The sequence below is a fragment of the Podarcis erhardii genome (genome assembly GCF_964252035.2).
Source record: "Podarcis erhardii genome assembly, chromosome: 8".
NCBI classification, from domain to species: domain Eukaryota; kingdom Metazoa; phylum Chordata; class Lepidosauria; order Squamata; family Lacertidae; genus Podarcis; species Podarcis erhardii.
Window position 1 is genome coordinate 92023076 of NC_138499.1, and position 26911 is coordinate 92049986.

At 42.0% G+C, this 26911-nt stretch overlaps 1 protein-coding gene across 2 annotated transcripts in view; it reads left to right on the forward strand.

Annotated features, from left to right (window-relative positions):
- The window catches only part of SEMA5A (semaphorin 5A), a 169582-nt gene that overhangs the window by 112524 nt on the left and 30147 nt on the right, over positions 1 to 26911 (forward strand). For both annotated transcript variants that reach the window (XM_081872623.1, XM_081872624.1), the window contains exons 6-10: positions 1311 to 1409; positions 4449 to 4662; positions 5699 to 5984; positions 8136 to 8271; positions 18775 to 18979. In XM_081872623.1, the coding sequence (XP_081728749.1) occupies positions 1311 to 1409; positions 4449 to 4662; positions 5699 to 5984; positions 8136 to 8271; positions 18775 to 18979 (940 nt within the window). The remainder of the gene's footprint in view (positions 1 to 1310; positions 1410 to 4448; positions 4663 to 5698; positions 5985 to 8135; positions 8272 to 18774; positions 18980 to 26911) is intronic.

Consider the following 26911-nt stretch of genomic DNA (forward strand, 5'->3'; position numbering starts at 1 on the left):
CACACTGGTTATCTCCGTTAGAAGTCATGAGTGTAAAGAAAATTAACATGAGAGGCGAATGGATTACTTATGGTGAATTGATAATTAAAGAAGGAGGAAAATGGAAATTAAAACCATATGAACAAGTTAAAGAATACGTTTATGATTGGTTGCATTATCTTCAGATTAATGAAATGTTTAAAAAATACATCAAAGAAAGTGGCTATGTAGAAAAAGATTCTAAGTTTCAAATGGATATTATAAACAACGATTGTAAAAATCTGTCAAAAATGTATAAGATATTGTTGGAATGGCATACGAAAGATGAAGAAGTGAAATCGGTAATGATACAATGGGCCAGGGATTTTGGTTATAATATACAATTTGATGATTGGGAAAAATTATGGAAAGAAAATTTAAAATTTTCTGCATGCATGGCGTTAAAGGAAAATGTGATGAAAATGTTTTATAGATGGTATATAACACCAGTAAAACTAGCAAACATGTTTAAGACATGTAACAAGTGTTGGAAATGTTAAGAAAAGGAAGGAACGTTTTATCATATGTGGTGGGACTGTAAGAAAGTGAAAAATTTCTGGGAAATGATATATAATGAGCTGAAAAAAATGCTAAAATACACATTTGTAAAGAAACCAGAGGCTTTTCTTTTAGGGATTACAGGAAACAAGATAAGAAGAAAAGACTGTAAACTTTTCCAATATGCAGTTACAGCGGCAAGGATTCTACTGGCCCAGAAATGGAAACAAGAGGAAATGCCGACGATCGAAGACTGGAGACTGAAACTAACAGACTATGCAGAATTGGACAAATTAACTGTGAAAATAAGATATCTTAAGGACCAAAAATTCATCGAAGACCAGGGGAAATTTGTAGAATATCTGAAAAACACATGTGATGTTCAAACAACGTTAGTGGGATTTCAAGAAGCACTGTGAAAGCTGAGATGTATTGTTAAAAAGAAATAAGAGTAGTGGGAGGGAAGATTAATGACAATGCTAAGAAAGGAATGCGTAACCAAGAGGCAGAGATGGATGATTGACAGAGAAGGTGAGGGAAGTCCAAAAAGAGAGAATTTGTTTGTCAAAGATTGGATAAAATTGTATATTTGTGTTGTAAATCAATAAAAATTATTTATAAAAAAATGAATTGATTGTAAATATAATCTGCACACACCTTCAGGTATAGTTTATCTGTTTTTTTCATATATAGTTTCATACCATAGGATACTGAAGAGCAGGTCAGGTTTTGCTTAGCATACACTGCTTATGGGACATTGATGATCCTGTTTTCTCTTTCTTTTTTGATGTTAGGAAGAGTGCCAGAATTATATCCGTGTCCTTCTCATTGGTGGGGACAGACTCTTTGCATGTGGAACTAATGCGTTTACGCCCATTTGCACTAATCGGACGGTAAGAATATGGACAAATCCACACTACAGAATTAAACTGGATCAGAACTCATTCCTTCTTCTCAAGGAGCCCTGGATTCTGGGTTTGTGTGGGGTGGAAGGGCGCTAGGGCTGCCTGGGAGAATGCCCTTTCTGGGAGATCCGCCTGGGGCCCTTTTTGCAGTTCTTTACATGCTAGGCTCTGGTCCTGTTGGCAAGTTAAGAGAAGATTTTCAGCGCGTGTACCAAACTACAGTTTCCAAGATAGGAGGAGTGCATGGTGGCAATACAAAAGTTAGTTTGAATTATTATTATTATTATTATTATTATTATTATTATTATTAATTCCCCGGCCAAGACCGGGCTCATGGTGGCTAACACCAAATATATTAATACATTAAAAACACAAAATCAAATGATTAGTTAAAATACAATTCAAAATCACATTTAAAATCAAAATAAAATTAAAAGTTCACCAGGCCCAGCCACCCCTGCTGGTCCCATATGGGCCGATAGAAAGAGCCAAGGAGGCCACTTACATACAGGGTCCCATAGAAAGAAGGGGGTCAGACTGGGCCCAGACCAAAGACTCGGCGGAACAGCTCTGTCTTGCAGGCCCTGCGGAAAGATGTCTCTTGTGACAGAGCATTCCACCAGGCTGGGGCCACAGCTGAAAAGGCTCTGGCCCTGGTCTAACCTCCTTGAGACCCGGGACCTCCAATATGTTATTCTTTGTGGACTGTATAGGGTCCTCTGTGGGACATACCAGGAGAGGCGGTCCCGTAAGTATGAGGGTCCTAGGCCGTATAGGGCTTTAAAGGTTAAAACCAGCACTTTAAACCTGACCCTGTACTCTACCAGGAGCCAGTGCAGCTGGTAAAACTCTGAATGAATGTGATCCCGCCGCGAGAGCCCCATAAGGAGCCTCGCCGCAGCGTTCTGCACCCGCTGGAGTTTCTGGGTCAGCTTCAAGGGCAGCCCCACGTAGAGCGAGTTACAATAATCAAGCCTGGAGGTGACCATCACATGGATCACTGTGGCCAGGTCAGGGCGGGAAAGGTAAGGGACCAGCTTACCTTTGCTGTAAAATGCCGCTTTACTGTAGCTGCAACATGTGCATCCATAAAAAGAGAGGCGTTGCTTCTATAGAAATAGAATAAGATATAATAAATAGAGACAAATAAAGTAGGTAAGCAGTCATGATTATTGCTGCCAGCTGGAGGAAAGATGCAGAGGTAACTGGAAATATCTGGAGGTTGCTTAGCTGATGCTGTTCATGGCAATTCATAGGTTGAAATTAGATGAAATCTGTGGGAGAGCTTGCTTTAATATTGGGGCTAACCTGAATACTATTCATGCAATTTCATTTTTATTATTATCAACCCCTTCCCTGGCCGTGCAGTTGGTTACAGCCCCACTTAAGCCTCAGCCTGCAAGCCAGCACTGAGTTTCATGAGTCGTGGGGAGGAGTCTTTATGTAAGTTATGTAAAGGGAAAGGGACTGATATTTTGTTCTGTTGGGATCATAGAATCATAGAATCATAGAATCATAGAGTTGGAAGAGACCACAAGGGCCATCGAGTCCAACCCCCTGCCAAGCAGGAAACACCATCAGAGCACTCCTGACATATGGTTGTCAAGCCTCTGCTTAAAGACCTCCAAAGAAGGAGACTCCACCACCCTCCTTGGCAGCAAATTCCACTGTCGAACAGCTCTTACTGTCAGGAAGTTCTTCCTAATGTTTAGATGGAATCTTAGGGATGGTGAGAAGGACCCTGAGTTTGATTGTTGTCAGAATTAGTTAATTTAAATTAAGCAAATTTAGATTATTTTAAAGTAATAATCGAGAAATAAGGCCAATTTAAATTAAGATTTCCCCTTTTTGAAGTTCCTGTATTTATAGTTGGTTTCTATCACAATTAAGTCATTTTGGCTTGCAACCAAATGGAGTCTTTATGCTATCTAGAAGCACAATATAAACCTTTTGGTCATGATGTGCGTATGCCTTGCAGAATTATACCCGCTCAGAGACAAGGAGCAGAATTATGTGCGGTTCTTTCTATATACCTGTGAGGATATTAAGTAAGAGCAGTTAGTTGATCCAACAACCATGTTCAGAATGTCTGTACAGGACTGGCAGTTAACAAGGCAAATGTTTTTAGGTATCAGGTTGAAAAGTGCATAAATAGTCATATTTTGTCTGAATATGTTGCAGAAGTCAGAAAATTGACAGGCATGAAGCAAGAGTAGAAAAATAAGTACTCTAAGGATGGCCCAGTATAGCATCTCCTCTCATACCTTCAGTACCTGTGATGATTTGCTAGTCCCTGGATCCACTAGAAATCCCATATTAAATGCAACATGTAACTTTTTTGGAGCTTTAAAAAAAGTCCTTTGGGGGCTTCCTACACTACTGTGCCTCTCGCTTTGAGCAATGTCTAGAACTTGGGAAGAAAAATAACATAGCAGAACATAGATTCTGGATGCATGTTTGATGGCAGAGCCTCCTACACCAAGAGATCTATCACTCTGCCCCTGGTTTTATTTTCTGCTAGAAATTATTTATTTTTGTGCTCATTTATGTATTCATTTATAAGCTGCTTGTATCCTGAAGGCTTGAGGCTGGTAATGAAAGCAAAAGAATTCTAGCAAAAGAGAACCATATCCCATCATATCTCTGCTGGGTTAACTCTGGAAACAGGCTAGTCCCACAATGCTGCTGAGATTGGTGTACTCCAGTTAATGGGGCAGGTTCCTTTTAGAACACCTTTCTTTGCATTCTTACTGTTTGAATTTGATGCACAGATGGTATCATTAACAGGGAGACCATGCAATGCAATTAGAGTTAATGCTAGTGATTTTCTATTAGATTTCTTTCGATTGCAAAGTGTGCAAGTGGGAGTGCCACCTTCTGTTTTCAGATACTCACCACAGAGCTAGAAAGTGGTTGTTGCTCTGTGTGAGAGGACTGAGAGATGCGCGCTCTGTTGTGGCACGTAATGTTGTAGATTGATTTATGGTTTCCTGCTCAGTAAGATGGTTTTAATTCCCTCCGCTGCAGCTAAACAACCTGGAAGAGACGCATGATCAGATCAGCGGCATGGCTCGCTGTCCATACAGCCCCCAGCACAACTCCACCGCTCTGCTTGCAAGCACTGGCGAGCTATACGCAGCAACAGTCATGGACTTCCCAGGAAGGGACCCTGCAATTTATCGCAGCTTGGGGGTGTTTCCTCCTCTCCGGACTGCACAGTACAACTCTAAGTGGCTTAATGGTGAGTGCAGAGACAACTGGTTGTTTACATGAGTAAATATTGTTCTGAAGGAACACAAGTCCTTTCTTGGTGCTTTTGAAAAGGTTGTTGCCAGTTTCTCCGGACTCTGGGAAAGGCTTCAACCACTGATGGTTTAAAGTTGGCAGTTCAGCATGGATGGAGGGGGTGAGTGGGGAGAAAAAGGAGAGGAAAACATAGAGAGGAGGTGAGAGAGTGTAAGAAGAGGCAGGGACACGTCCACAGCTCAGTCACAGAGGGCTTGCTTTGTGAGCAGAAGGTTATGGGTTCAGTCTCCTGCACTGTCAGCTATAAAGATCCTTGGCACATGGACTCCTTCTCAGTCTTTGGACTGCATCATTAAATTCATTGCTATTATTTTAATGCACATGGCAATTTACAGAGCTGAGTGAGCAAAAGCAAAAAAGACAGGCTTTGATCCCCAAGGAACTAGAAATGGAGGAATACAACATGGTGAGAGAGACAAAGATGGCAAGGGACGAATGTGTAAAAATGTGTCAGCTGTGCTTCAGCTTGATTACAATTGGGGATGAGGACTAAAAGACTCAGCGGAAGACCTTTCCAAAGGAAGGACCTGAAGAGTGAATGGATGGAACCAGTTAAAAGAGCAGGTGTCTGTAAGGCAGCTGAGCGTGGGGGAGTAAGCACCACCTGGCTGGAATATTCTCAAGTCATGCCCTAGGCTTCTTTAGGAGGAAGGGCAGGATATAACAACAACAGCAGCAGCAGCAGCAGCAGCAATAACAATAATTTATTTATACCCCGCCCGTCTGGCTGGGCTTCCCCAACCACTCTGGGCAGCTTCCAACAAAATATTAAAGTACAATAATGTATTAAAAGCTTCCCTAAACAGGGATAAAATAATAAATAAAGCATCAACAATTTAAATGTACAGATAGGTATTGTCACAATCACAAGTAGATGTGGCTTTTAAACAGCAACAGCAGTCCAGTGTAACATTTGTTTCTCCTTTTGAAAATAGTTGTTTTCTGATATTTTGTCTATCGATGCATTTCAGAACCAAATTTTGTGTCTTCTTATGACATTGGGAACTTCGTCTATTTCTTCTTCCGAGAGAACGCAGTGGAGTATGACTGTGGCAAAATAGTCTTTTCCCGAGCTGCTCGAGTTTGCAAGAATGACATTGGAGGCAGGTTCCTGCTGGAGGACACCTGGACCACCTTCATGAAAGCTCGTTTGAACTGCTCCCGCCCTGGAGAAATCCCATTTTACTACAATGAATTACAGAGTACGTTCTTCCTGCCAGAACTGGACTTAATCTACGGGATCTTTACCACTAATATGTATGTAGTTTATGAAATATTTTTATTTCTAGAATATTCAGAATGAATTAGAGAAAAGAGTTGTGCTGCCTGCTCCCCCTGGGAAATAGAATTGATACTGAAAATATTCTGAGACAAGGGCTCTTGGAGGAACGGAATAGGAAGTGTTGACGGAAATACATCCATCCATTGCTTATAGAAGTGCAGGTACCTGAGGGCAGGCAAACTTCTCAAACCAGAAAACTTTTGTTGATGGAGTTTTTAGTTTAACACAACTAAATGGAAACTTCCTTCCTTGGAAGGAGTTTTAAGCAGAGATTGGATGGCACCTGTCATGTATGATCTAGTTGAGATCCCCTCATTGCAGGGTTGGACTAGATGACCGCAGGGGTCCCTTCCAACTCTGCAATTCTATGAGTCTGTGATTATATGTCTAAGGGAGCAGTTATTTATTAATTGAAATATTTGTCTCCTGTGCTTTCGGCTTCATCAAGAATCTTCAGTGCTACTAACAAGTCCATTAAAAACAATCATGAGATCCTTTTTTTAAAACAAAAGAAGCATAAGAACAAGCAGGCAAGGAAACACCTATAGTCACCACAGCGCAGCATCAATATCATGTAGTGTGGGAGAGCAGCTGATAATAGGCCAAAGGCCCTAAAGAGCAATACTGTTCAGATGTCATCAAGGAGGGCCCATGAGGGCCTCTCAAGTTCCAGAGCCTGCAAAGGAGAAGACCTCGTCCTCTGTTCCCACCAGCTGAGCTTCACCTGCTGAGAATGCAGCACAGGACCTTTTCTGTAATAACAGGACCGACCTCCAAGATCTGAGTGTCCAGGCAAGGTCATGCAGGAGAAGGCAGTCCTTTAAATAAGTTTGGTCCTAAGTTGGGGGTTTGGGGGGGGGGCTTTAAAGGCAATGAACAACATGTTGAATTGAATTGGAAGCCAATGCAATTTATATAAATCAACTTCTTTCTGGTAGTTGTGGTAGCCCCAGTGTTTGTAGTGGAATACTTTTTTTAGGGAGTAGGATTGCTCTAACAGTTTCACTTAAACAGAATGTTTTGTGTAAAAGTCTACCAACTCCTGTCTACATCTTTTCTTAGAAAGAAATATAATGCTGGTGTTTTACCCCATAAATTATTTAGTTGAAGTACTTCCATATCTGCTTCCACTCAGCACTGAAGATCTTTTATCTTGCTTCAGCTAAACTTTTTAACAATATTCTTAAAACTTCCAATTCAATCTGTTGTTCTGCTGAGCTAGTTTTCCTTGTGCTTTTCTGACAGCACCAGCTTGTAATTTGCTCCTGTATCTGAGCCACTCAACTGAAAGCGCTCCTACTTAGGAGCTCTACATTGTGCCATCTCTTTCCCTGGAGGGCAGAACCTTTGGGTAATTAGCCGACCCAGGTCAATGATGATCTTAAACAAATGTTTAATGTGTTTTAAGATACACACAGGCTAGTCAGTCAAGAAGCATAGAGATGCTGTTCTGTAGTGACGCTGGAACTAAATGGAAGCTAACAACAACAACAACAACAACAACAACAACAACACCTTTATTGTCATTGTACAACCTGTGTAAAATGAAATTAAACGAGCCTCCCCCCCCAAACACTCAATCTCTTATCGAACAACACACCACCTAGACAGTTTTTATTAGCTTCAGAGTGGCAGATTTCATTATTTCAATTTATGTTAGTGGGTGATAGTTGTTTTAAAAAATCCTGGATAAGTAGAGAGAGCTTTCAGCCCTCCTTAGATCCAGAATTTTGAGGGGTTTGGACAAACAAATGAAGTAAGATGTTGCACCTGCGAGCATGCCTTTTCTCCCTGCCAACCCCTAAATTGACAATGAGCAAACCACACCATTCTTGCCTCTTTCTTTCACAGATGAATTACATGTGGCTATTAGCACAGGGGTGGCCTGTGGCTCTTCAGATATTGTTGGACTCCATCTCACATCAGCATCTGCCAACCAGCTGTTGATCAGGAGCTGTAGTCCAGCAGCACAAGGAGGACCTTGGGTTTCCCACCTCTTTGTTAACATGCTAGCAGTGCCCTTTTATAGCTGTGAAGGGAAAGAGTTGTATTTCAGTCTGCTTGAAGTACTTCATCTTTTGTTTGTGTGTGGTGTTGCTTGTGTGTGTTTCTTCTTCTTTTTTAAGGAACAGCATAGCCGTTTCAGCCGTTTGTGTATTCAACATGACTGCAATAACTCAGGTCTTCAGTGGGCCATTTAAGTTCCAAGAGAACTCCCGCTCTGCTTGGCTGCCTTACCCCAACCCTAACCCCAACTTTCAGGTACTTGGAGGGAAATGGGTGGGGGCAGGGGGGAGGTACTGAATCATATGAATTGTCTTTAAACTGCTATTGCATTTTAAAAAGTAGCTGAGATGATGGGCGGATTGTTGTGTCTCAGCCCAGCATACTTCCAGTTTCCTTGTCATGATGGGATGATTAGAAAGAAGCTCTATCTAAATTGCTATAGGAAATGCCCCTGTGAGGGTTCACCAGAAGGTGGTGTGCCCAACTTCACTTTGAGCCAACGGGCAGAAATCTTCCTAAGCAGCCACTTGGTAATGGGTGACATTAATATAGACAAGGGAATAAGGCAGACCCTCACGGGCAATGTGGCTGTGGACTGAATAAAACATGAGCAAATCGAGCCATCATTCCCACTAATGTGACTTGAGAGTGTGTGTACAGTGATAAATGGATGAATATTCTGCAAGGCTCTAAGCAAATGGCCTTCCAAGCAGCATCCTCTGAGGTCTTGTAATTACCCTCCATGCCTCTACATTGGTTGAATGAATGATATGTTATCACCTGATACAAACAAGCTCCAGAATGTCCCATCCTCAGAGATCACTGAGGGCATTTCTGCACTAAGAAGGAAGCACACCCAAAGCAGCACATTGCACATGGCAGGTGACCACCCCGAGGGTTGGTGATTTTTCCATGTTTCAACTTGGGCATTATGGAGCATGTGATCAGGGGAGCAAGATTAGAGCAGCAAAAACTACTGGTTTGCATCACTTCAGTTTATTCATTAGTTATATTAATTACCCTTAATACCCTGCAAGTAAATCTTTTCATTAAATTGGAAATATGCATCCAGTTTTAACTCTGAACTATAGTGTACTCCAGAGATCAAAAATAAGGGGGAATAAATTTATAAAAACGATATTTAAAACGGGATTAGTTGTTTTGCAAGAGTGGAGATAGCTCTGTACTCATTATGACTACAGGGAAATATTTCTGTCCAACTACAGTTGTGATCTCTGTCCTTACCATGCATTGATGTACACCTCTAATGATAACATGCTGCTAAAAATCAGCTTCATTTGGGTATTTTGAGTGACATGTGTCACACATTGACATCCGTGTGGGTGCATACAAATGGCCCTAGAAAGAGGAGCCACTGTACTCCATCAGTGTACTTGCTATGTTCTTGTTTCTCATACCTATCCTGAGTTGAGGTCAGGAACCAAATCCATTAATTTTCAATAGAATCTGTTTGAAAAGTTGCAATGTTGTGTAGTTCTCTTTAGAGCTAAGCTTTGAAGCCAATAAAACAATATATGTATATTTAAGAGCCTCAAAACAGTCCTCAGGAAGAAAACACGTTTAAATAAAAAATCAATCCAAAGTAACAGAAAATCCGAGAAACAATTATAGTTAATGGGTTGGGAAGGGGTGAACATGCTCACAACTGAAGAAGAAAGCTCTGTCTCACCAAAAGCACTATTTTTGACCCCAAAGGTTTACATGGGTCAAGCTGGCATGGGACTGGCTGACTGACCGTACCCAAAGGGTGCTCATGAATGGTTCCTCTTCATCCTGGAGAAGAGTGACTAGTGGGGTGCCACAGGGTTCTGTCTTGGGCCCGGTCTTATTCAACATCTTTATCAACGACTTGGATGATGGATTCAAGGGCATCCTGATCAAATTTGCAGATGACACCAAACTGGGAGGGGTGGCTAACACCCCAGAGGACAGGATCACACTTCAGAACGACCTTTTATTTTTTTATAATAATTTTTATTGATTTTCCAATTTTAAAATAAAACAACAACAACATACAGACATTAACAAAAACAAACAAACACACAAAATATCATTTCTTAACCTCATTTTCATAACCCTCCTTTCTCGGACTTCCCCATACCTCCTCCTTTTTGCATCCTTGTTTTACAATTTTTCAGCAACCCTTTTTACCAATTAAATTAAAACTTATTATCTTTCTCGATTTCACCTTAAATCATCAAACAATTTCAGCTGTAATTCTGCATCTTCCTTCCCCTTGACATTTTAGCACTCCTCAATTTTATAACAGTCCTTAAGATATACTTTAAACTTCTTCCAATCTTCCTCCACCGTCTCCTTCTCTTGGTCACGGATTCTGCCGGTCATTTCTGCCAGTCCCATAAAGTCAATCACTTTCGTCTGCCATTCTTCCAGTGTGGGTAGTTCTTGTGTCTTCCAATACTTTGCTAGAAGAATCCTTGCTGCTGTAGTGGCGTACATAAAAAAAGTCTTATCCTTCCTTGACACCAATTGACCGACCATGCCCAAGAGAAATGCCTCTGGTTTCTTGTGAAAGGTACATTTAAGTACCTTCTTAATTTCATTATAAATCATTTCCCAAAAGGCTTTAATCTTTGGGCAGGTCCACCAAAGGTGAAAGAAGGTACCTTCAGTCTCATTACATTTCCAGCATTTATTATTGGGCAGATGGTAAATCTTCGCAAGCTTGACTGGGGTCATGTACCACCTATAAATCATTTTCATAATATTTTCTCTTAAGGCATTACATGCCGTGAATTTAATACCGGTGGTCCATAACTGTTCCCAGTCAGCAAACATAATGTCATGACCAATGTCCTGTGCCCATTTAATCATGGCTGATTTAACTGTCTCATCTATTGTATTCCACTTCAGCAACAAATTATACATTCTTGATAAATTCTTAGTATTGGGTTCTAACAATTCTGTTTCCAGTTTCGATTTCTCCACCTGGAAGCCAATTTTCCTGTCTTGTTTAAAAGTTTCCATTATTTGGTAATAATGGAGCCAATCTCGTACCTTAGACTTTATTTTCTCAGAACTCTGTAGTTTAAATTCACCACTTTCTTGTTCTAAAATTTCAGAATATTTTGGCCATTTAGATTCTATGTTAAGTTTCTTCACCTCCTTAGCCTCCATAGGTGATAACCACCTAGGAGTTTTATTTTCCAACAAATCCTTGTATCGAATCCAGACATTATATAGTGCTTTCCTAACAATATGGTTTTTGAAACCCTTGTGAACTTTAACCTTGTCATACCATATATATGCATGCCAACCAAACCTATTATCAAATCCTTCCAGGTCCAGAATGTCTGCATTCTCAAGAAGTAGCCAATCTTTCAACCAGCAGAAAGCTGCCGATTCATAGTACAGTCTTAAGTCCGGCAGGGCAAACCCCCCTCTTTCTTTTGCATCAGTAAGTATCTTAAATTTTATTCTGGGCTTTTTGCCCTGCCAGATAAATTTAGATATATCTTTCTGCCACTTCTTGAAACAATCTAGTTTATCCACAATTTGTAGTGTCTGAAACAAAAATAACATTCTAGGCAATACATTCATTTTGATCACTGCGATTCGGCCTAACAAGGAGAGCTTCAAGTTCGACCATATTTCTAGATCTTTCTTTACCTCTGTCCAGCATTTATCATAATTGTCTTTAAATAAATTCACATTTTTAGATGTCATGTTAATCCCCAAATATTTTACTTTCTTTGCCACCATTAACCCAGTTTCATTTTGAAATCTCTCTCTTTCAACATTTGTTATTTTTTTTCCCAAAACTTTAGTTTTTTGTTTGTTCAACTTAAATCCTGCCACCTGACCAAAGACTTGAATTAACTCTAAAACTCTTTTTGTACTAGTGTCTGGCTCTTGTAGAGTCAATACTAAGTCATCTGCAAATGCCTTCAATTTGTAATGTTTGGCTCCGACCTGAACTCCTTTTACCAGCTGGTCCCCCCTGATCATATTCAACAAAACCTCCAGGACTGATATAAAAAGTAATGGGGATATTGGGCACCCCTGCCGTGTCCCTTTTTCTATAGAAAGTTCATCAGTAACCACGTTATTTACAATTAGCTTTGCCTTTTGTTCAGAATATATTGCACCTATACCATTTTCAAACCTTTGGCCTACCCCCATCCCATGGAGATTCTTCTTCATGAAGTTCCAAGAAATATTATCAAAGGCTTTCTCCGCGTCCACAAAAATTAAGACTGCCTTTGTATTAATACTTACAGTTAGCAGTTCCATAATGTCAATTATATTCCTTACATTATCTGATAAGTGTCTTCCTGGGAGAAAGCCTGCCTGATCCTTATGAATCTTCTCCATTAACACCCTCTTCAGTCTTTTTGCTAAAATGTCAGCAAATATTTTGTAATCCACATTAAGTAATGATATAGGGCGGTAGTTCTTGATCTGGTTTTTTTCAGTTTCAGTCTTTGGTATAAGTGTAATAAATGCTTCTTTCCACGATTCAGGTGCCATTTTCCCCTCTAATATTTCATTACAAACCTCCTTAAGCGGCTGTATTAACCATTCTTTCAATGCTTTATAGTATCTGGAGGTTAGTCCATCTGGTCCTGGAGATTTCCCTAGTTGCATGTTTTGAATGGCACCCTCTATTTCTTGATCTGTTATTTTCTCATTTAAAATCAACATACTTTGTTGCGAAATTTTTTGTAATCCATATTTCTTAAGAAAGTCTTCTATATCTCCTTCGTTTTCCGGCCCTTGTGCATATAATCTCCTGAAATAGCTCTGAAAGCAATTGCTGATCTCATTTGGTTTAAAAATGTTCTTTCCATCCACCTCCAAGCTTGTGACTGTATTAATTTCTGTCTCTTCTTCAGTTGCCATGCTAGAAGTTTCCCACATTTGTCCGCTGATTCAAATGTCCTCTGTCTCATTTGCTTAATTTTCCATTCTATCTCCTGGTTCATCAATTCCATATACTGCATCTGATAAAACTTTATTTCTCTCAGAATCTCATGAGACTTTGGTTTAGACCTCAGTTTCTTTTCTCCTTCTTTTATTTTTTCCAGAATCTTATCTTTCTTCTCATTTTGTTTCTTTCTCTTTAAAGAATTCTGTTGTATTAGGAAACCTCGCATCACGGCCTTGCTTGCGTCCCAGATCACTCTTTTCTCAACATCTGTCCTCAGATTTATCTCAAAGTAATCCTTCAAGGTTTTTTGGGCCTTTTTGTAAATCTCCACATCTCTAAATAGGGTGTCATTCATTCTCCATCTGAAGGAACCAGCTGTTGTCAGTTTCATTTCCATCTTCACTGCGTTATGGTCGGAGCATGTCTTTGGGCAGATTTCCACTTTTTTTTATCCTTGGAGCCATTCCACTAGTAGTCCATATTTGATCTATTCTTGTCCATGTCATTTGTGCCTCTGAAAAGAATGTTCCCTCTCTCTCAAGAGGGTTTCTTGTTCTCCAGATATCAATCAAGTCCATGTTTTCAGTCATTTCAAAGAAGGTCTTAGGTAGTCTCCCGTCCTTAGAGACCACCTGTCTTTGTGCTTTATCCATATTTGTAGAAACCATGCCATTCATATCTCCTAATAAAATCACCTTGTAATCCAGATAGTCCATTAATGTCTCGTGCAATTTCTTGTAAAATTCTGCCTTCCCTTCATTTGGTGCGTAGATGCCCACTGTCAGAAATTTTTCTCCTTGGATTTGTATCTCAATTGCCAAAATTCTTCCATATTCATCTTTAAAGATCAATTTTGGAGCCAATTTTTCCTTTGCATAAATCACCACTCCTCTTTTCTTAACTTTATCTGATGAAATAAATTCCTGTCCTAATCTTTTATTTATAAGTAATCTTCTATGTGCCCTTGTCACATGGGTTTCTTGTAGACAAATCAAATCCAATTGTTCTCTTTTCAAGATGTGAAAAACCTCACGCCTTTTTCTGGGAAGGTTCAGTCCATCACAGTTCCAGGTTAAAAATTGCAGAGACATTGTTAATTAGTTACCTCCAGCTGCTCCCTGCGGCTGTTCTTCTTCCGTTGGTGACTTAAGTCCAAATGTCAGGTTTCCAAGATCTGTATCAGAGGTCGAATCTAACACTCCTTTCAGAAGGTCCTCCTCGTTTCTGTCCAGGAATTGTTCTTTATCTTGCACTGTTCTTATTTTGACTTTCTTTCCTTTGAAGTTAAAAGACAAACCCTGTGGAAATTCCCACCTAAAAGGTATGTTATTCTTCTTCAGCAGGTCAACCAGATTCTTAAAGTAGGTTCTTACCTCCAGAATGTATTTTGGGATGTCCTTGTAAATTTGCACAGAAGCATTTCCAATCTGAAGAGTTCTCTGGTAATGCAAGTTTAATATTTTATCTCTTTCCTCTTTAGATCTCAGAGTTATCAGACAATCCCTTGGGATCTTCCTGCCTTGCCTTCTGCCCAGTCTGAAGGCAGTTGTTATCTTAAATTCTTCTTCCTCTGAGTTTACCTGCCAAAATTCTGATAATTCTTTTGTGAGAAAGTCCACTAGGTTGTCCCCTTCACTTTAAGGGACCAGCCTAAGTCTCAAATTCTTCTCTTTCCTCTGCATCTCCCACAAAGACAAGGCCGCCTCATGCTGGTCAAGCTTCTTACAGACTGGTATTAAACTTTCCTGTGTGGTTTCTGCAGTAAATTTAGCTTCTTCTGCAATTTTTCGGATTGTGGCGTTTTCTTGAATGGTTTCTGTATTAGATGTGATGCTTTTGGTATTTAAATCCAATTTTGTTGTAAGTTCTGTCAGTTGTTTGGTATTCTCCGTGCTCTGCTTAGTCAAATTTTCTAAAGATTCATTTATTTTGAGTAGTGCTTGAGTCACTGAATCCATGAATACGTTTATTCCTTTCTCCTGTCCAGCTGTGCCTGTTGGCAGTAAGCCTGATATTGAGCCCCTTTTCTTTTGTGCAGCTTTAACCTTAGATCTTGTTGCTATCTCTTCTGCGGAGCCGCTCATGTCCCAAGGTCGTTCCCACAGGAACAGCTCTTAAATGGAAAAATCCAGTGACTTGTTTTTTTTTTTTTTGACAGTCTAAGTTACAACTGTTGCCTTTCAGCCCTCTAGAGGGAGCAGTTCATTGTATCCAATAAGCAGAAGAAACAAAGAAACCCAAAGCCCTCTTGGGGGAAAATTTTTTTAACAAAGAAACTTTCAATCTTCTAATTGCAACACTGTTATTTCTATAGAGTCCCAAAAATTGTATCCATTTGAGCTCTCCGCTTTGCAGCAGGTTCTGTCAGACAGTTCCTGTCAAAGTGCTTCACCCAGGCAGTCTGTTCCCAGAGTCGGAGACAGCAGAAATTAATCACTTAAATTTTCTCTCATGCAGGTTAAGCCAAATTCCCTTTTCTTCCCCCCCCGCTCCTGCTTGCTGGGGGGGTAGTTAAAGTTCAATGCCAAAGTTAAATAATTCAAAAATTCAAAGTTACTTTTCCTTCAATTGCAGCTTTCCAATTCCGTTGCTTTAAAAGCCATGCAGTCCGGGGGAGGCAGACTTCCTTTATTTACCGTCCCTGATTTCCGCCAAATTTAAAATATTTTTATAGTCCCAGTAAGGTTTCCAATCCTACTTACGGGTATTCAGTTTCAGTCCAAATTTCAGGAAGGAATCGGCGCTCTCCGCCTATGGCGACGCGGCTTCACTCCACGGGCTGGGTAGCGACTCTCAGCACCGCACGTACCCCGATGCCACTCTGGAGCCTTTAAAAAGGCTCCTTAACAGTAAAGGGGGGCGCAAATGGTGCCCACCGAGTCTCCTTGTTCACAGGCTTCCGCGCCTGTGATTTTAGGGGTCCCCGCTTCGCCGTAGCGGTCAGACCCGAACTCGTGGAGCAGTCCTCCTCCGGAGATCGAAGAGAGGACTGCCATTAAGCGCTGGCGCCGACCGGAAGTCCACACTTCAAAACGACCTTGACAGATTAGAGAACTGGGCCAAAACAAACGATGAATTTTAACAGGGAGAAATGTAAAGTATTGCACTTGGGCAAAAAAAAAAAAAAAAATGAGAGGCACAAATACAAGATGGGTGACAGCTGGCTTGGGAGCAGTACATGTGAAAAGGATCTAGGAGTCTTGGTTGACCACAAACTTGACATGAGCCAACAGTGTGACGCGGCAGCTAAAAAAGCCAATGCAATTCTGGGCTGCATCAATAGGAGTATAGCATCTAGATCAAGGGAAGTAATAGTGCCACTGTATTCTGCTCTGGTCAGACCTCACCTGGAGTACTGTGTCCATTTCTGGGCACCACAGTTCAAGAAGGACACGGACAAACTGGAACGTGTCCAGAGGAGGGCAACCAAAATGGTCCAAGGCCCGGAAACGATGCCTTATGAAGAACGGCTAAGGGAGCTGGGCATGTTTAGCCTGGAGAAGAGGAGGTTAAGGGGTGATATGATAGCCATATTCAAATATATAAAAGGATGTCACATAGAGGAGGGAGAAAGGTTGTTTTCTGCTGCTCCAGGGAAGCGGACACGGAGCAATGGATCTAAACTACAAGAAAGAAGATTCCACCTAAACATTAGGAAGAACTTCCTGACAGTAAGAGCTGTTCAACAGTGGAATTTGCTGCCAAGGAGTGTGGTGGAGTCTCCTTCTTTGGAGGTCTTTAAGCAGAGGCTTGACAACCATATGTCAGGAGTGCTCTGATGGTGCTTCCTGCTTGGCAGGGGGTTGGACTCGATGGCCCTTGAGGTCTCTTCCAACTCTATGATTCTATGATTCTAAGTTGTGGCATAGCTCTATCAGCAGTGCTTTTTTCTAGAAAAACTTCACTCACCATGAAGTTGCTACTCTAAGTGCCACACTTTTTAACAACAAAAAAGAGGTGCCAGGACTGTGTACACTTGAGTACCCCCTGAAAAAAGCACTGCCTAGCACAGGGTCAGCAGACTTTTTCAGCAGGGGGCCGGTCCACTGTCCCTCAGACCTTGTGGGGGGTTGGACTATATTGTGGGGAAAAAATATGAACGAATTCCAATGCCTCTCAAATAACCCAGAGATGCATTTTAAATAAAAGTACACATTGTACTCATGTAAAAACACGATGATTCCTGGACCGTCTGTGGGCCAGATTGAGAAGGCAATTGCGCCGGATCTGGCCCACGGGCCTTAGTTTGCCTACCCGTGGCCCTTTCAGGATCTGCTTCTTATATACACTGGGTGTCTGGTTGGGAAGTCTTGGATTGGTAAACCAGTGGCCAAAGGTGGTAAGACCTGGGGTTAGAATTGCCATCAAAAGTCACCTAAAATCGTGAGGTAATCTTGGAAATTCCTGCTTTGGAGAAGCCTCTAAGGAAGGTTAAGAGCAATAGAATGAGGCTTGATGAGACCAGTAGTACAACTCTTTCTCTGCAAGTGTCTCCCAGCCCCCACTCAGGAATGCAAGAAAAACTTTGAAAGGACATGGTACTCTTTGAATGTCCTTAGAAAAATATCATTGAATCTGAGTAGGCAGTGTGCAAACGCAGAATGCCCATTTTTATTATGGAGGCTTTAGCAAGTTCTCCCCAACTTCATCTCTGTGGAGACAAAATTATTCTGTCCAAACACAAGTGAAGTCACAAGTGGATACAGAACTGGATAATTTCTCCCCTTCAGATGTCGAACAAGACACCCAGTCCTCATTTAAAGAACAAAATGATTGAGTATTAAAAGCCAAAGAGAGCTTAAAGACTTTATTTTATGAAACAGTTGTCTTGTTTCAGACAAACTGTGGGTTAGCTGCTGCCTTATGACATCATGAACCCCACTCCTCCTCAGACCAACGTCACAACTTGATTTTGTTCTTTAAAGTAGGTTGTTTTTTTTTTTAAAGAAAAGATTGCTTAAATGTAACCACATGCAGCATTTTATTCTTTAAAAAACAACAACTTTAAACTAACTCACCAGTAACAGTTTTGAAAAATAAAAAAGGAAGATGTCCTATCTGAGCCATCAGAGTCATCAGTGACTAATTGGCTGATAAGTACAAGTGCCAGAAGCAACATGAAGGCAGGGAAACCTTGAGGTTGCTCAACAGGAGGGGGGGGGGCAATTATTTCTGCTTGTTATCCTCCTCTGCATGCCTCTTGTGTGGAAAGGAAGGAGGCAACTTTGAACAGGCAGGAGAAAGGTGGTGTGGAAACATGTAGACATATCTACCCTCAACCTGAGCATGATTTTAGACCCTTTGGAATTTGAGGATATGTAGGTCATCCTCTTCCTAATCAGCCTGAGAGAACACAGCAAGACGGTCTGCCTCCGGCCAGCTCTCTTTGGTCTGGCAAGATGGAGCTTGGCAAGGAATTTCCTGCTCCACCCTGGCTTTTGTCTCAGGCAAGGCCCCATGGCAGAGAAGAGGGCCCTTGAAGAGTTGCTGCTGCAGCTGCAGGAGGAGGCATCTGGCAAAACCCTACATTCTCTTCTCATATATTTGGGATGCATGTATATGGCCACCAAAAAAACCCTCCTCCTGCCTTTTTTCTTTCATTGCCCTTAATTGTATTATTTGCTATATTTATTTTGTCATATATTTGCAGAGGAAGTATGAATGACTTGCCAGTGTGGAAAAACATTTTTCTTTGAAGTACATTGTGTAGCTCAATGACCAGTCATTACTGCACAAATTTATGTAAGAACTAGCTTGGGGATTCTCTTATCTAGGGATATGTAGGGTTTGTCTTCATTCGCTAAATCTTTTATTATGACAATAGTAGAAAACCTATGCCTTTTCAGTGTGGCACCATGGACCAGGGTGCATATTTGAATCTGACAGAGAGGAATCTCCAAGATGCCCAGAAATTTATTTTGATGCATGAAGTGATCCAGCCCATCTCACCCTTTCCTTACTTCATGGAAGACAACAGCCGTTTTTCCCACGTGGTGGTGGATGTGGTTCAAGGCAAGGACATGCTTTTTCACATCATCTATTTGGCCACAGGTAAATGCTTTGTTAACAGCACTGGAAAATCCCCTGCTTCGGATATATATATTTTTTTTTGGGGGGGGGGAGGTGGTGGAGGTGTTTGATGGGAGGGACTGCTCATTAACCAGTCTGACTCTGCTTGTTAATCTTCTTGGCCCCAGTGTACCTTTTCTGATCTGTTGTGGAATACATGTTAATGGAGCTTCTATTACCATGGTTTAAAATAACCCCCAAGCTTTTTGGAGAAACTTCACTCCCTTGTTTTTGCCTTTCAATGTCCTTTTTACAAAGTTCCTCTTTTCAAATCACTTGTGACCATGTTTGACCTTCCCAGCAAATGTCCACTTTCATACATGTTGCATTTGATAGCGCATAGTCACTGTTCCCGGTTGGTACAACAACGCTTAAATCTCACACCAGGTTCCGGACACCACTTAAGTCCAGGATTGTGTGCTCCACCCTGACACACGTGCACCTACTTGGCCAGTTCCATCACCAAAAGTTCTGGGTACAATCATTTAGGGCATCTTAAAAATAAAAAAATCTCTGTGTTGTGACTAGAACACATATGTACCCAGTCTATATTGGAGTAATTGAAGTCTTCCATTACTGCAGTCTCCTTGATTTCATTATCCATCTCAAAATCCCCATAGGAATTTCATGGCATTGCTTGTGACAGGTAGATGTGGATCACATATTATTTCAAATTTTACATGTTTATCTGTGTGCTGCAGCTTTTATATTTTTACAATTTTGAAGTGCTTCATTCAAAGCAACCACATGGTACCTTATCTTATGTTACTTATTTATTTCCCATTTAAATTCTTCTTCATAGGATATACAACCCCCCTCCTTCAACATAGCTTATGAAATGATAAAAACACAACAATTTAAAACCAGCTGTTCAAAATGCACACTAAATGACTCATAAAATAACATTCATAAAAATGATGAGTACATAACTGTAGATGCATCACACTTTGTGTGCATACATAAAACAGGGCTTTAAAAATACAATGTCATATATAATTTACAGCTTAGTAGTTTTAAACCAGATTTTACCCTGCAGAGTTCTTCACTTTCAGACAGTGTAATGTTGCAGATATTTACCCTCCTACCTGGCAGCACTAATGGAGGCAGGACTTATAGTGGAGAGCCTTGAATCTGCATATTGCATGTTTTCCTCGAAACATTAAATAGTGTGGGAAGCAAAGGAAGCAAGTGAAACAGGGCCAAGGGATGCAGGAGGAGCCAGGAAAAAGCTAAGAGACAGAAATTACTCAGATGCAACTGATGATCTTTTGTATGTCTTTTGAGTTCTGAAGATTTTAAAAACACTAATACAGTGGTACCTCTGGTCACGTACTTAATTTGTTCCAGAGGTCCGTTCTTAACCTGAAGCACCACTTTCGCTAATGGGGCCTCCTGCTGCTGCCGTGCCGCTGGAGCACGATTTCTGTTCTCATCCTGAAGCAAAGTTCTTAACCTGAGGTACTATTTCTGGGTTAGCGGAGTCTGTAACCTGAAGCATATGTAACCCAAGGTACCACTGTAGTGTACAAAACTTCTCCCTCCATTCATTTTTATTTATAACTAACAACAGTGAGCTGCACAGCAAGTGTTTAGCTGGGAAAGTGTGTCTGTAGCAGAAGTCTTTTTAGCAGCAAGGTTGTAATTATGTGGATTTCTTTCAACTTGGCTGCTGTTAATTGCAGACAGAGCTCAAGAATGTTCATCCATTGTATCATATAGGAATGTTCCCTGACCCTCGTATACAGGTATGTTTTTTGTTTAGGAGAACCACAGTGTCCTTGCCCATAGTAACTGGAGACACAGTGGTGTGTCATTTACACTCTGGATAGTTGTCATTTACACTCTGGATAGACCCAAAGTTGTTGAGCTAAAACTGCCTCTGTAGCCAACACCTTACCCTCCAGTTGTTGTTGGACTGTGGCTCCCATTATCAGCCCCAGCCAGCATGGCTAGTGGTCGGGGGGGGGGGGGCTGGGAGTTGCAGCAAAAAAAGAGAAATTAACCCTGAAGCTTGGAAGGTGTTAGTGCCAGACTTAGGTAAAATGAGACAGGTTCCCATTGTTCACCTCTGCAGCCACAAATACATATACAGTGGTACCTCGGGTTACAGATGCTTTAGGTTACAAACACTTCAGGTTACAGACTCCGCTAACCTGGAAGTAGTACCTCAGGTTAAGAACTTTGCTTCAGGATGAGAACAGAAATCACACGGCAGCAGCGGGAGGCCCCATTAGCTAAAGTAGTGCTTCAGGTTAAGAACAGTTTCAGGTTAAGAACGGACCTCTGGAACAAATTAAATACGTAACCAGAGGTACCACTGTACTTGTTTGCTATGCTATATAAATCTGTGCCTTGGCAATTTATCACGCAGCCCAGCAGAATAAATCTCTCTGTGCTTGGACTGTGCATACTTACCGTAAGTTCATGTGCAAGTCTGGATATGTGGATCAGGGATGTTTCTAGTCTGTGCGTGGTCTCAGGGCAGGAACCAGAAGTGAACCTTTGAGCTGACAAAAATCTTGAAAGAGCCACTACTAGCGGTTTCTCTATTTCTATCTGTCTTGCCTTGTTCCTCACTCGCTCTCTCCCTCTCCTTCCAAGCGCTCAAATACAGTCTCATAGAATTTTTTAAAATAAGAAAATTAAGTATCACATTTTCTTGTAGAGATTTATCCTGTAGTCTCCAGTTTTCCATAAAGGTGCATAGTAATTACTTTTGAAGCATCAGTATATATTCCTGCATCAGCCCTTTGTGGAGTTGCACCCTCTTTCTTTCTGCTTCAGTATACATGGCATGGCTACAAAACAGCACTTTGTGCTCATAACCTCTGGTCCAGTGTTTCTCACCCGAGACCTCCTGGGCCACTGAGCAAATCACATTTGAAAATGAAGGAAGTATTAAAAGCAGTTTTAAACATGGCATAGCTGGACAGTGTGTGAGTACTGTTCAGAAACTCCATAGGAAGCTAAAGTCACTATGGCGTCCGTTCATGTCTATGTGTTTGGGTCACTTGAACATTATCCCAGCCCCATGGAAGCCCCATGGGACAGTGGCTCCCATGTGGTTTGGGGAATGGGCAAAGGGCCCAGTATCTGTGGTTGGCAGCAGAAGACGAACAGGCTGCACCTTGTCTTGCCAAAGCCCATTATTTGCAGGGAGAAGGTTTCTTTTGGAGGAATACCTCAGTGTCACAGAGGTCATCATCCCCTTGCCATACCCCAGTGTGGGGCCCTCCAGATATTGTTGGACCATAGCTCACGTCTTCCCTGGGCATTGAGTATGCTGGCTGGGGAAGATGTGGAAACTGGAGTCCAATAATGTCTCGAAGGTATCACATTGGCTCCCTCTGCCTTACCCTAACCAGTCTTAAAATGCCTTCTCCCTCGGTACTGTAGAAGGACAGAATCAATCAAGAAAGGGCCCCCACTTGGCTGCTTGCTTCTAGCAACCTGTTTTAGAAGGCTGTAAGGAGCAAAAGCTTCTGGGGTATGAATGAATGAATCTTTATTTGCGTCAGCTATTGGCCATAGCAATAAAACAACAATACAATATACAAAGAATAGAAATAAAAAGTCAGTTATCTAAAATACATTTTAGGGTTTTGAATCAATAGTCAAATAGTGGATCCTATTCTGATTGCCCCAGCTAAAAACCTTACAACCTTTGCTGTCACCTGCTCATCTTGATCTGCCAAGAGAAAGGACCCTGTGGCAGTGCTTGAGCGACCTAGAATGGACAATAAAAGAGGGGTGATAATCTCATTCCTCATGTCTTAATCAAGAGTGCAAGCCAGAAGGGCACGCGCCACCAACTTGGGACTGCCATCTCCACAGGGACATAAGAGTTTTTCATGTGGAATCTGTTGGAATCGTCCCTCAAGTACAGCCAAGGGCAATACATTCAATCTTGTGAGAGTAAAAGCGTGTCTATATTTTAGAATTGCTAGGTTATGCAGATAGGGTGCCAGAGAGTCAAAATGGGAAGGAAGGTGGAAAATAGGCATACCATGGGCAAAATTTCCTTATTGAGGCCAAGTTGTTCTGGCGCTTGATATCATTTAGGCGTTGACAAATTAGACTGTTTGCTTTACTAAAACCCAAAGTGAGTAGCTGTTGTGGTGATAAAACACAAGAGTGAAGTTTTTGATAGACAATTTTAGTCCAGGCGCTCTTGTGACAATCTTGCAGCACTAGGGATATTAGACCGGGGGGATTTGAGTTTAGGTGAAGCCAAGAGTTAAGTGTCCTAGGCCAGATCCGTAATTCTGCTGAGGGAAGATTAGCCTCTGTGCGCAATGATGTGCTTGGGGCACAGGGTGGTACAGAGAAAATTTGCCTTAAGAACTTTGATTGGACAGCTTCCGTAGATGCAAGGTGAGTGCCTGTCTAGATCTGAGCCCCATGTAACAACTGTGCTAGGGGTTTACAAGTTGAGCAGTGCCGGGGCTAGGATACACCCTTGCTTGACTCCCTTTGTGGCTTGTATAGATGCTGTAAGTTGTCCATTTGTGGAGCAGCACACTTTCAACACTGTATCTTCATATAAGCATTTGATCAAGTACAGTAGTCTTTTGTCTATACTTGAGGAGTTCAGCTTATCCCAGAGTCTTATTTGCGAAATTGAGTCAAATGCAGCTTTCAAATTGATGAAAACAGCGTAAAGCACACCACGTGGTTTCTTAGCTTACTTGTCTATGAGATATGCTAGAACAAAGCAATGATCTAGAGTGGATCTGCCTTGCCTAAATCCTGCTTGCTCTTCGGTGAGAATAGCCTCATCGTCTATCCAGTCGGCTAGTTTGTTATAGAAGTGCTTTGCATATAGTTTACTAGTTATAGGTAACAAACTGATTGGTCTGTAGCTAGCCAGATCAGATGTGAGGCCCTTTTTGAATATACCGCTGTGGCCCAGGCATCTGGGAGTAGACCAGATGAGTCAATAAGTGAGAAGATTACCACAAGCAGGGGTGCCCACCAATCAATATTGGATTTCAAGAGTTCTGGAGGCAAGTGATCAATGCCTGGTGCTTTATTGTTTTTTAGCTGCATAATGAGGTTTTTGACCTCATTTATAGTCACTGGAGGCCAGGCTGGTAAATTTTCTGGGGATACTGCTAGCTGATTGGACTCAGCATCCTGGTCTCGATCGAGTGAGTGATAGGACTGCATCCATTCAAGAGGTTTGATAGCGCAGACTGGCATGTTGCGATCATTCTCCAGGAGGCCTGATATAGTACGCCAGGAGAGGGAGGTGTCCTTAGGTATGTGTGATGTGGTGCTTGGCCTGGGTTTTGTTTCATGAGCATGCGCATTGCCTGATTTTGGGGAGGAAACCCAGGCAGTCACATCCCATTCAGAAACAGGTTTGTCTCATGATAGACGGGTTAGGAAAACAGAATTTTTTGTTCCCTGATTCTTTTGTTCTTCATCAAAACTCTTTGTTTTGACTAGGGCACAGCCTTTTCTTTTGAATAATCACCGGGTGTAGAGATGAAGCCATTAAAAGCACAAGTCTGAAAAGGACAAGGCTGAATGAGAGAAATCTCATTCAGAGGGATGTGAAAAGATAACCATAATTATCCTATTGCTGTAGAATAAGCATTTGGACAGCATGACAAGCAATTGTCAAAATACTTACTTGATTCTGAAAATGTACAGCGGATTGTCTCATGGCGTCCTCAAGATAGACTCAAGGAACTCAAATGAATTATCATTTTGGATGGTGCCTTTTAATGTATCTGAGGAGTTTGCAAATGAATTCACTTATCTGCACATTTTTAATGGATCATCACGTGCATAAATCTTTCTCTGCCTACTTCTCTCATCAGCCACTTTTCCTCCCCCACACCTTTGCCCCTCCAGCCAGGACACCCACAAGTAGGCTTGCTTCATAAGTGGAGCTGGGGAGGTGCAGAGGGGAAACGGTTGGTGGTTAAAGGATTGCACACAGCCATTCCAGACTGATGCTCCTAGACTGCAAATTCTGCTCCTCCTTCACCGCAGCTTCTCTGGCCTGATGCTGTTGCATAAGGAAAGAAATTAACTGAAATATTTCATATTAGCTCTTTCTAAGGGACTATTACTACATCTGAAATACTCTCGGTATTAACTGGTTACAGCAACAGTACAGCTGCAATGCTAACATTCCTGTCCTCATCAGATTTAATTTCTATGGCAGCATAGCAGAAGACTCAGAATTCGCTCTTTAGAAGATCAGGTCAGAACCAGTTTGTGTTCAGGATCCAGCTTGTAATGTGTGCAAGTGGAGACCCATGGAAGGTTGCAACAAGCAAGGGAACTGCAGTGAGGGATGGATCCCAAAAATGCCCTTCTTCCTTGTGTGGAAGAGCTGTTCAGAGCACTGAATGAGAAGAGGAAAACTAAATCCATGTTCTCCTTTCACAAGAGGATTGCTATAGAGCCTACCCCTTATAGTTAGTGTGGCGTCCTCTCTCTTAGCACGTTCGCAAAAGAGCACTATTTCCTTCCACTCATCACTTTTTGGATCCAGGCAGAGATATGTGGAACTTTGTCCCCTGGTTTCCTCAGAAGTTTGGTGCTGTTTTCTGTCCACAGAATATGCACACGCCTGTCTCCCGCCTTCGCTGTCTCGAACAAAGGCTTGTGTACCTAGCTGCTAGCCCTGGATAATTCAGTGCCAGCTGCACATTATCGAGTCCCATTGCAAAGGCTGAAAAGAGCAGCAGTGAAACTGGCAAGAACCTTTGCTGCAGGAGTGAAATTGACAAAGATTATATCTGATTAGCCTCCGAGACTATATACAGTGGTGCCTCGCAAGACGAAAAGGATCCGTTCCGCGAGTCTCTTCGTCTAGCGGTTTTTTCGTCTTGCGAAGCAAGCCCATTGACGGCTTAACAGATTAGCGCTATTAGCGGCTTTTAGCGGCTTAGCGGCTTAGCGGATAAGCAGATAAGCGGCTTAGTGGCTTAGAAAAAGGGGGGGGGAGGGAAAAAAGTCGGAAAAACTCGCAAGACATTTTCATCTTGCGAAGCAAGCCCATAGGAAATTCGTTTTGCAAAGCACCTCCAAAACGGAAAACCCTTTCGTCTAGTAGGTTTTTCATCTTGCGAGGCATTCGTCTTGCGGGGCACCACTGTATAGACTTGTAGCATTCTCCCTCTATAAACTTCCCTGTTACCAACACCAGACACTTATGATACAATGTGTTGCGGGGAAAGAGAGCAATAGCGGAGGCCATACTAAGTGGCTACATAGAGCTGTTTTAAGAGGAGAAGGAGGAGGAGGAGGAGGAGGCGACGACGAGGACACTGTCCAGATGACTGGAAGCCGTGGCTGAATGGCTGCATGGGATCCGGCTGAAGTTAAATCCTTTGAAGACAGAGGTCCTTTGGCTCGGTCGAGATGGTATGGGCTTGGGGGGGCCAACTCCTATCCCTTGCCGGGGCCACAACTAGTGCCAGCACCTTCCATCAAGAGTTTGGGTGTAATCTTCGACGCCTCCCTCTCCATGGAGGTGCAGATTGCAGCTACAACAAAGGCGGCATTTTTACATCTCCACCAAGCTAAGCAGTTGGCTCCTTACCTCTCTCGCCCTGACCTCGCCACTGTGATCCACGTGACGGTCACCTCCAGACTGGATTATTGTAACTCGCTCTATGTGGAGCTGCCCTTGAGACTGACCCAGAAACTCCAGCGGGTGCAGAATGCCGCAGCAAGACTCCTTACGGGGTCTTCGCCGCAGGATCACATTCACCTGGTGCCACACCAGCTACACTGTTTCCTGGTGGAGTACGGGGTCAGGTTTAAGGTGCTGGTTTTAATCTTTAAAGCCCTATACCAGGCTTCCTCAACCTCGGCCCTCCAGATGTTTTGAGACTACAATTCCCATCATCCCTGACCACTGGTCCTGCTAGCTAGGGATCATGGGAGTTG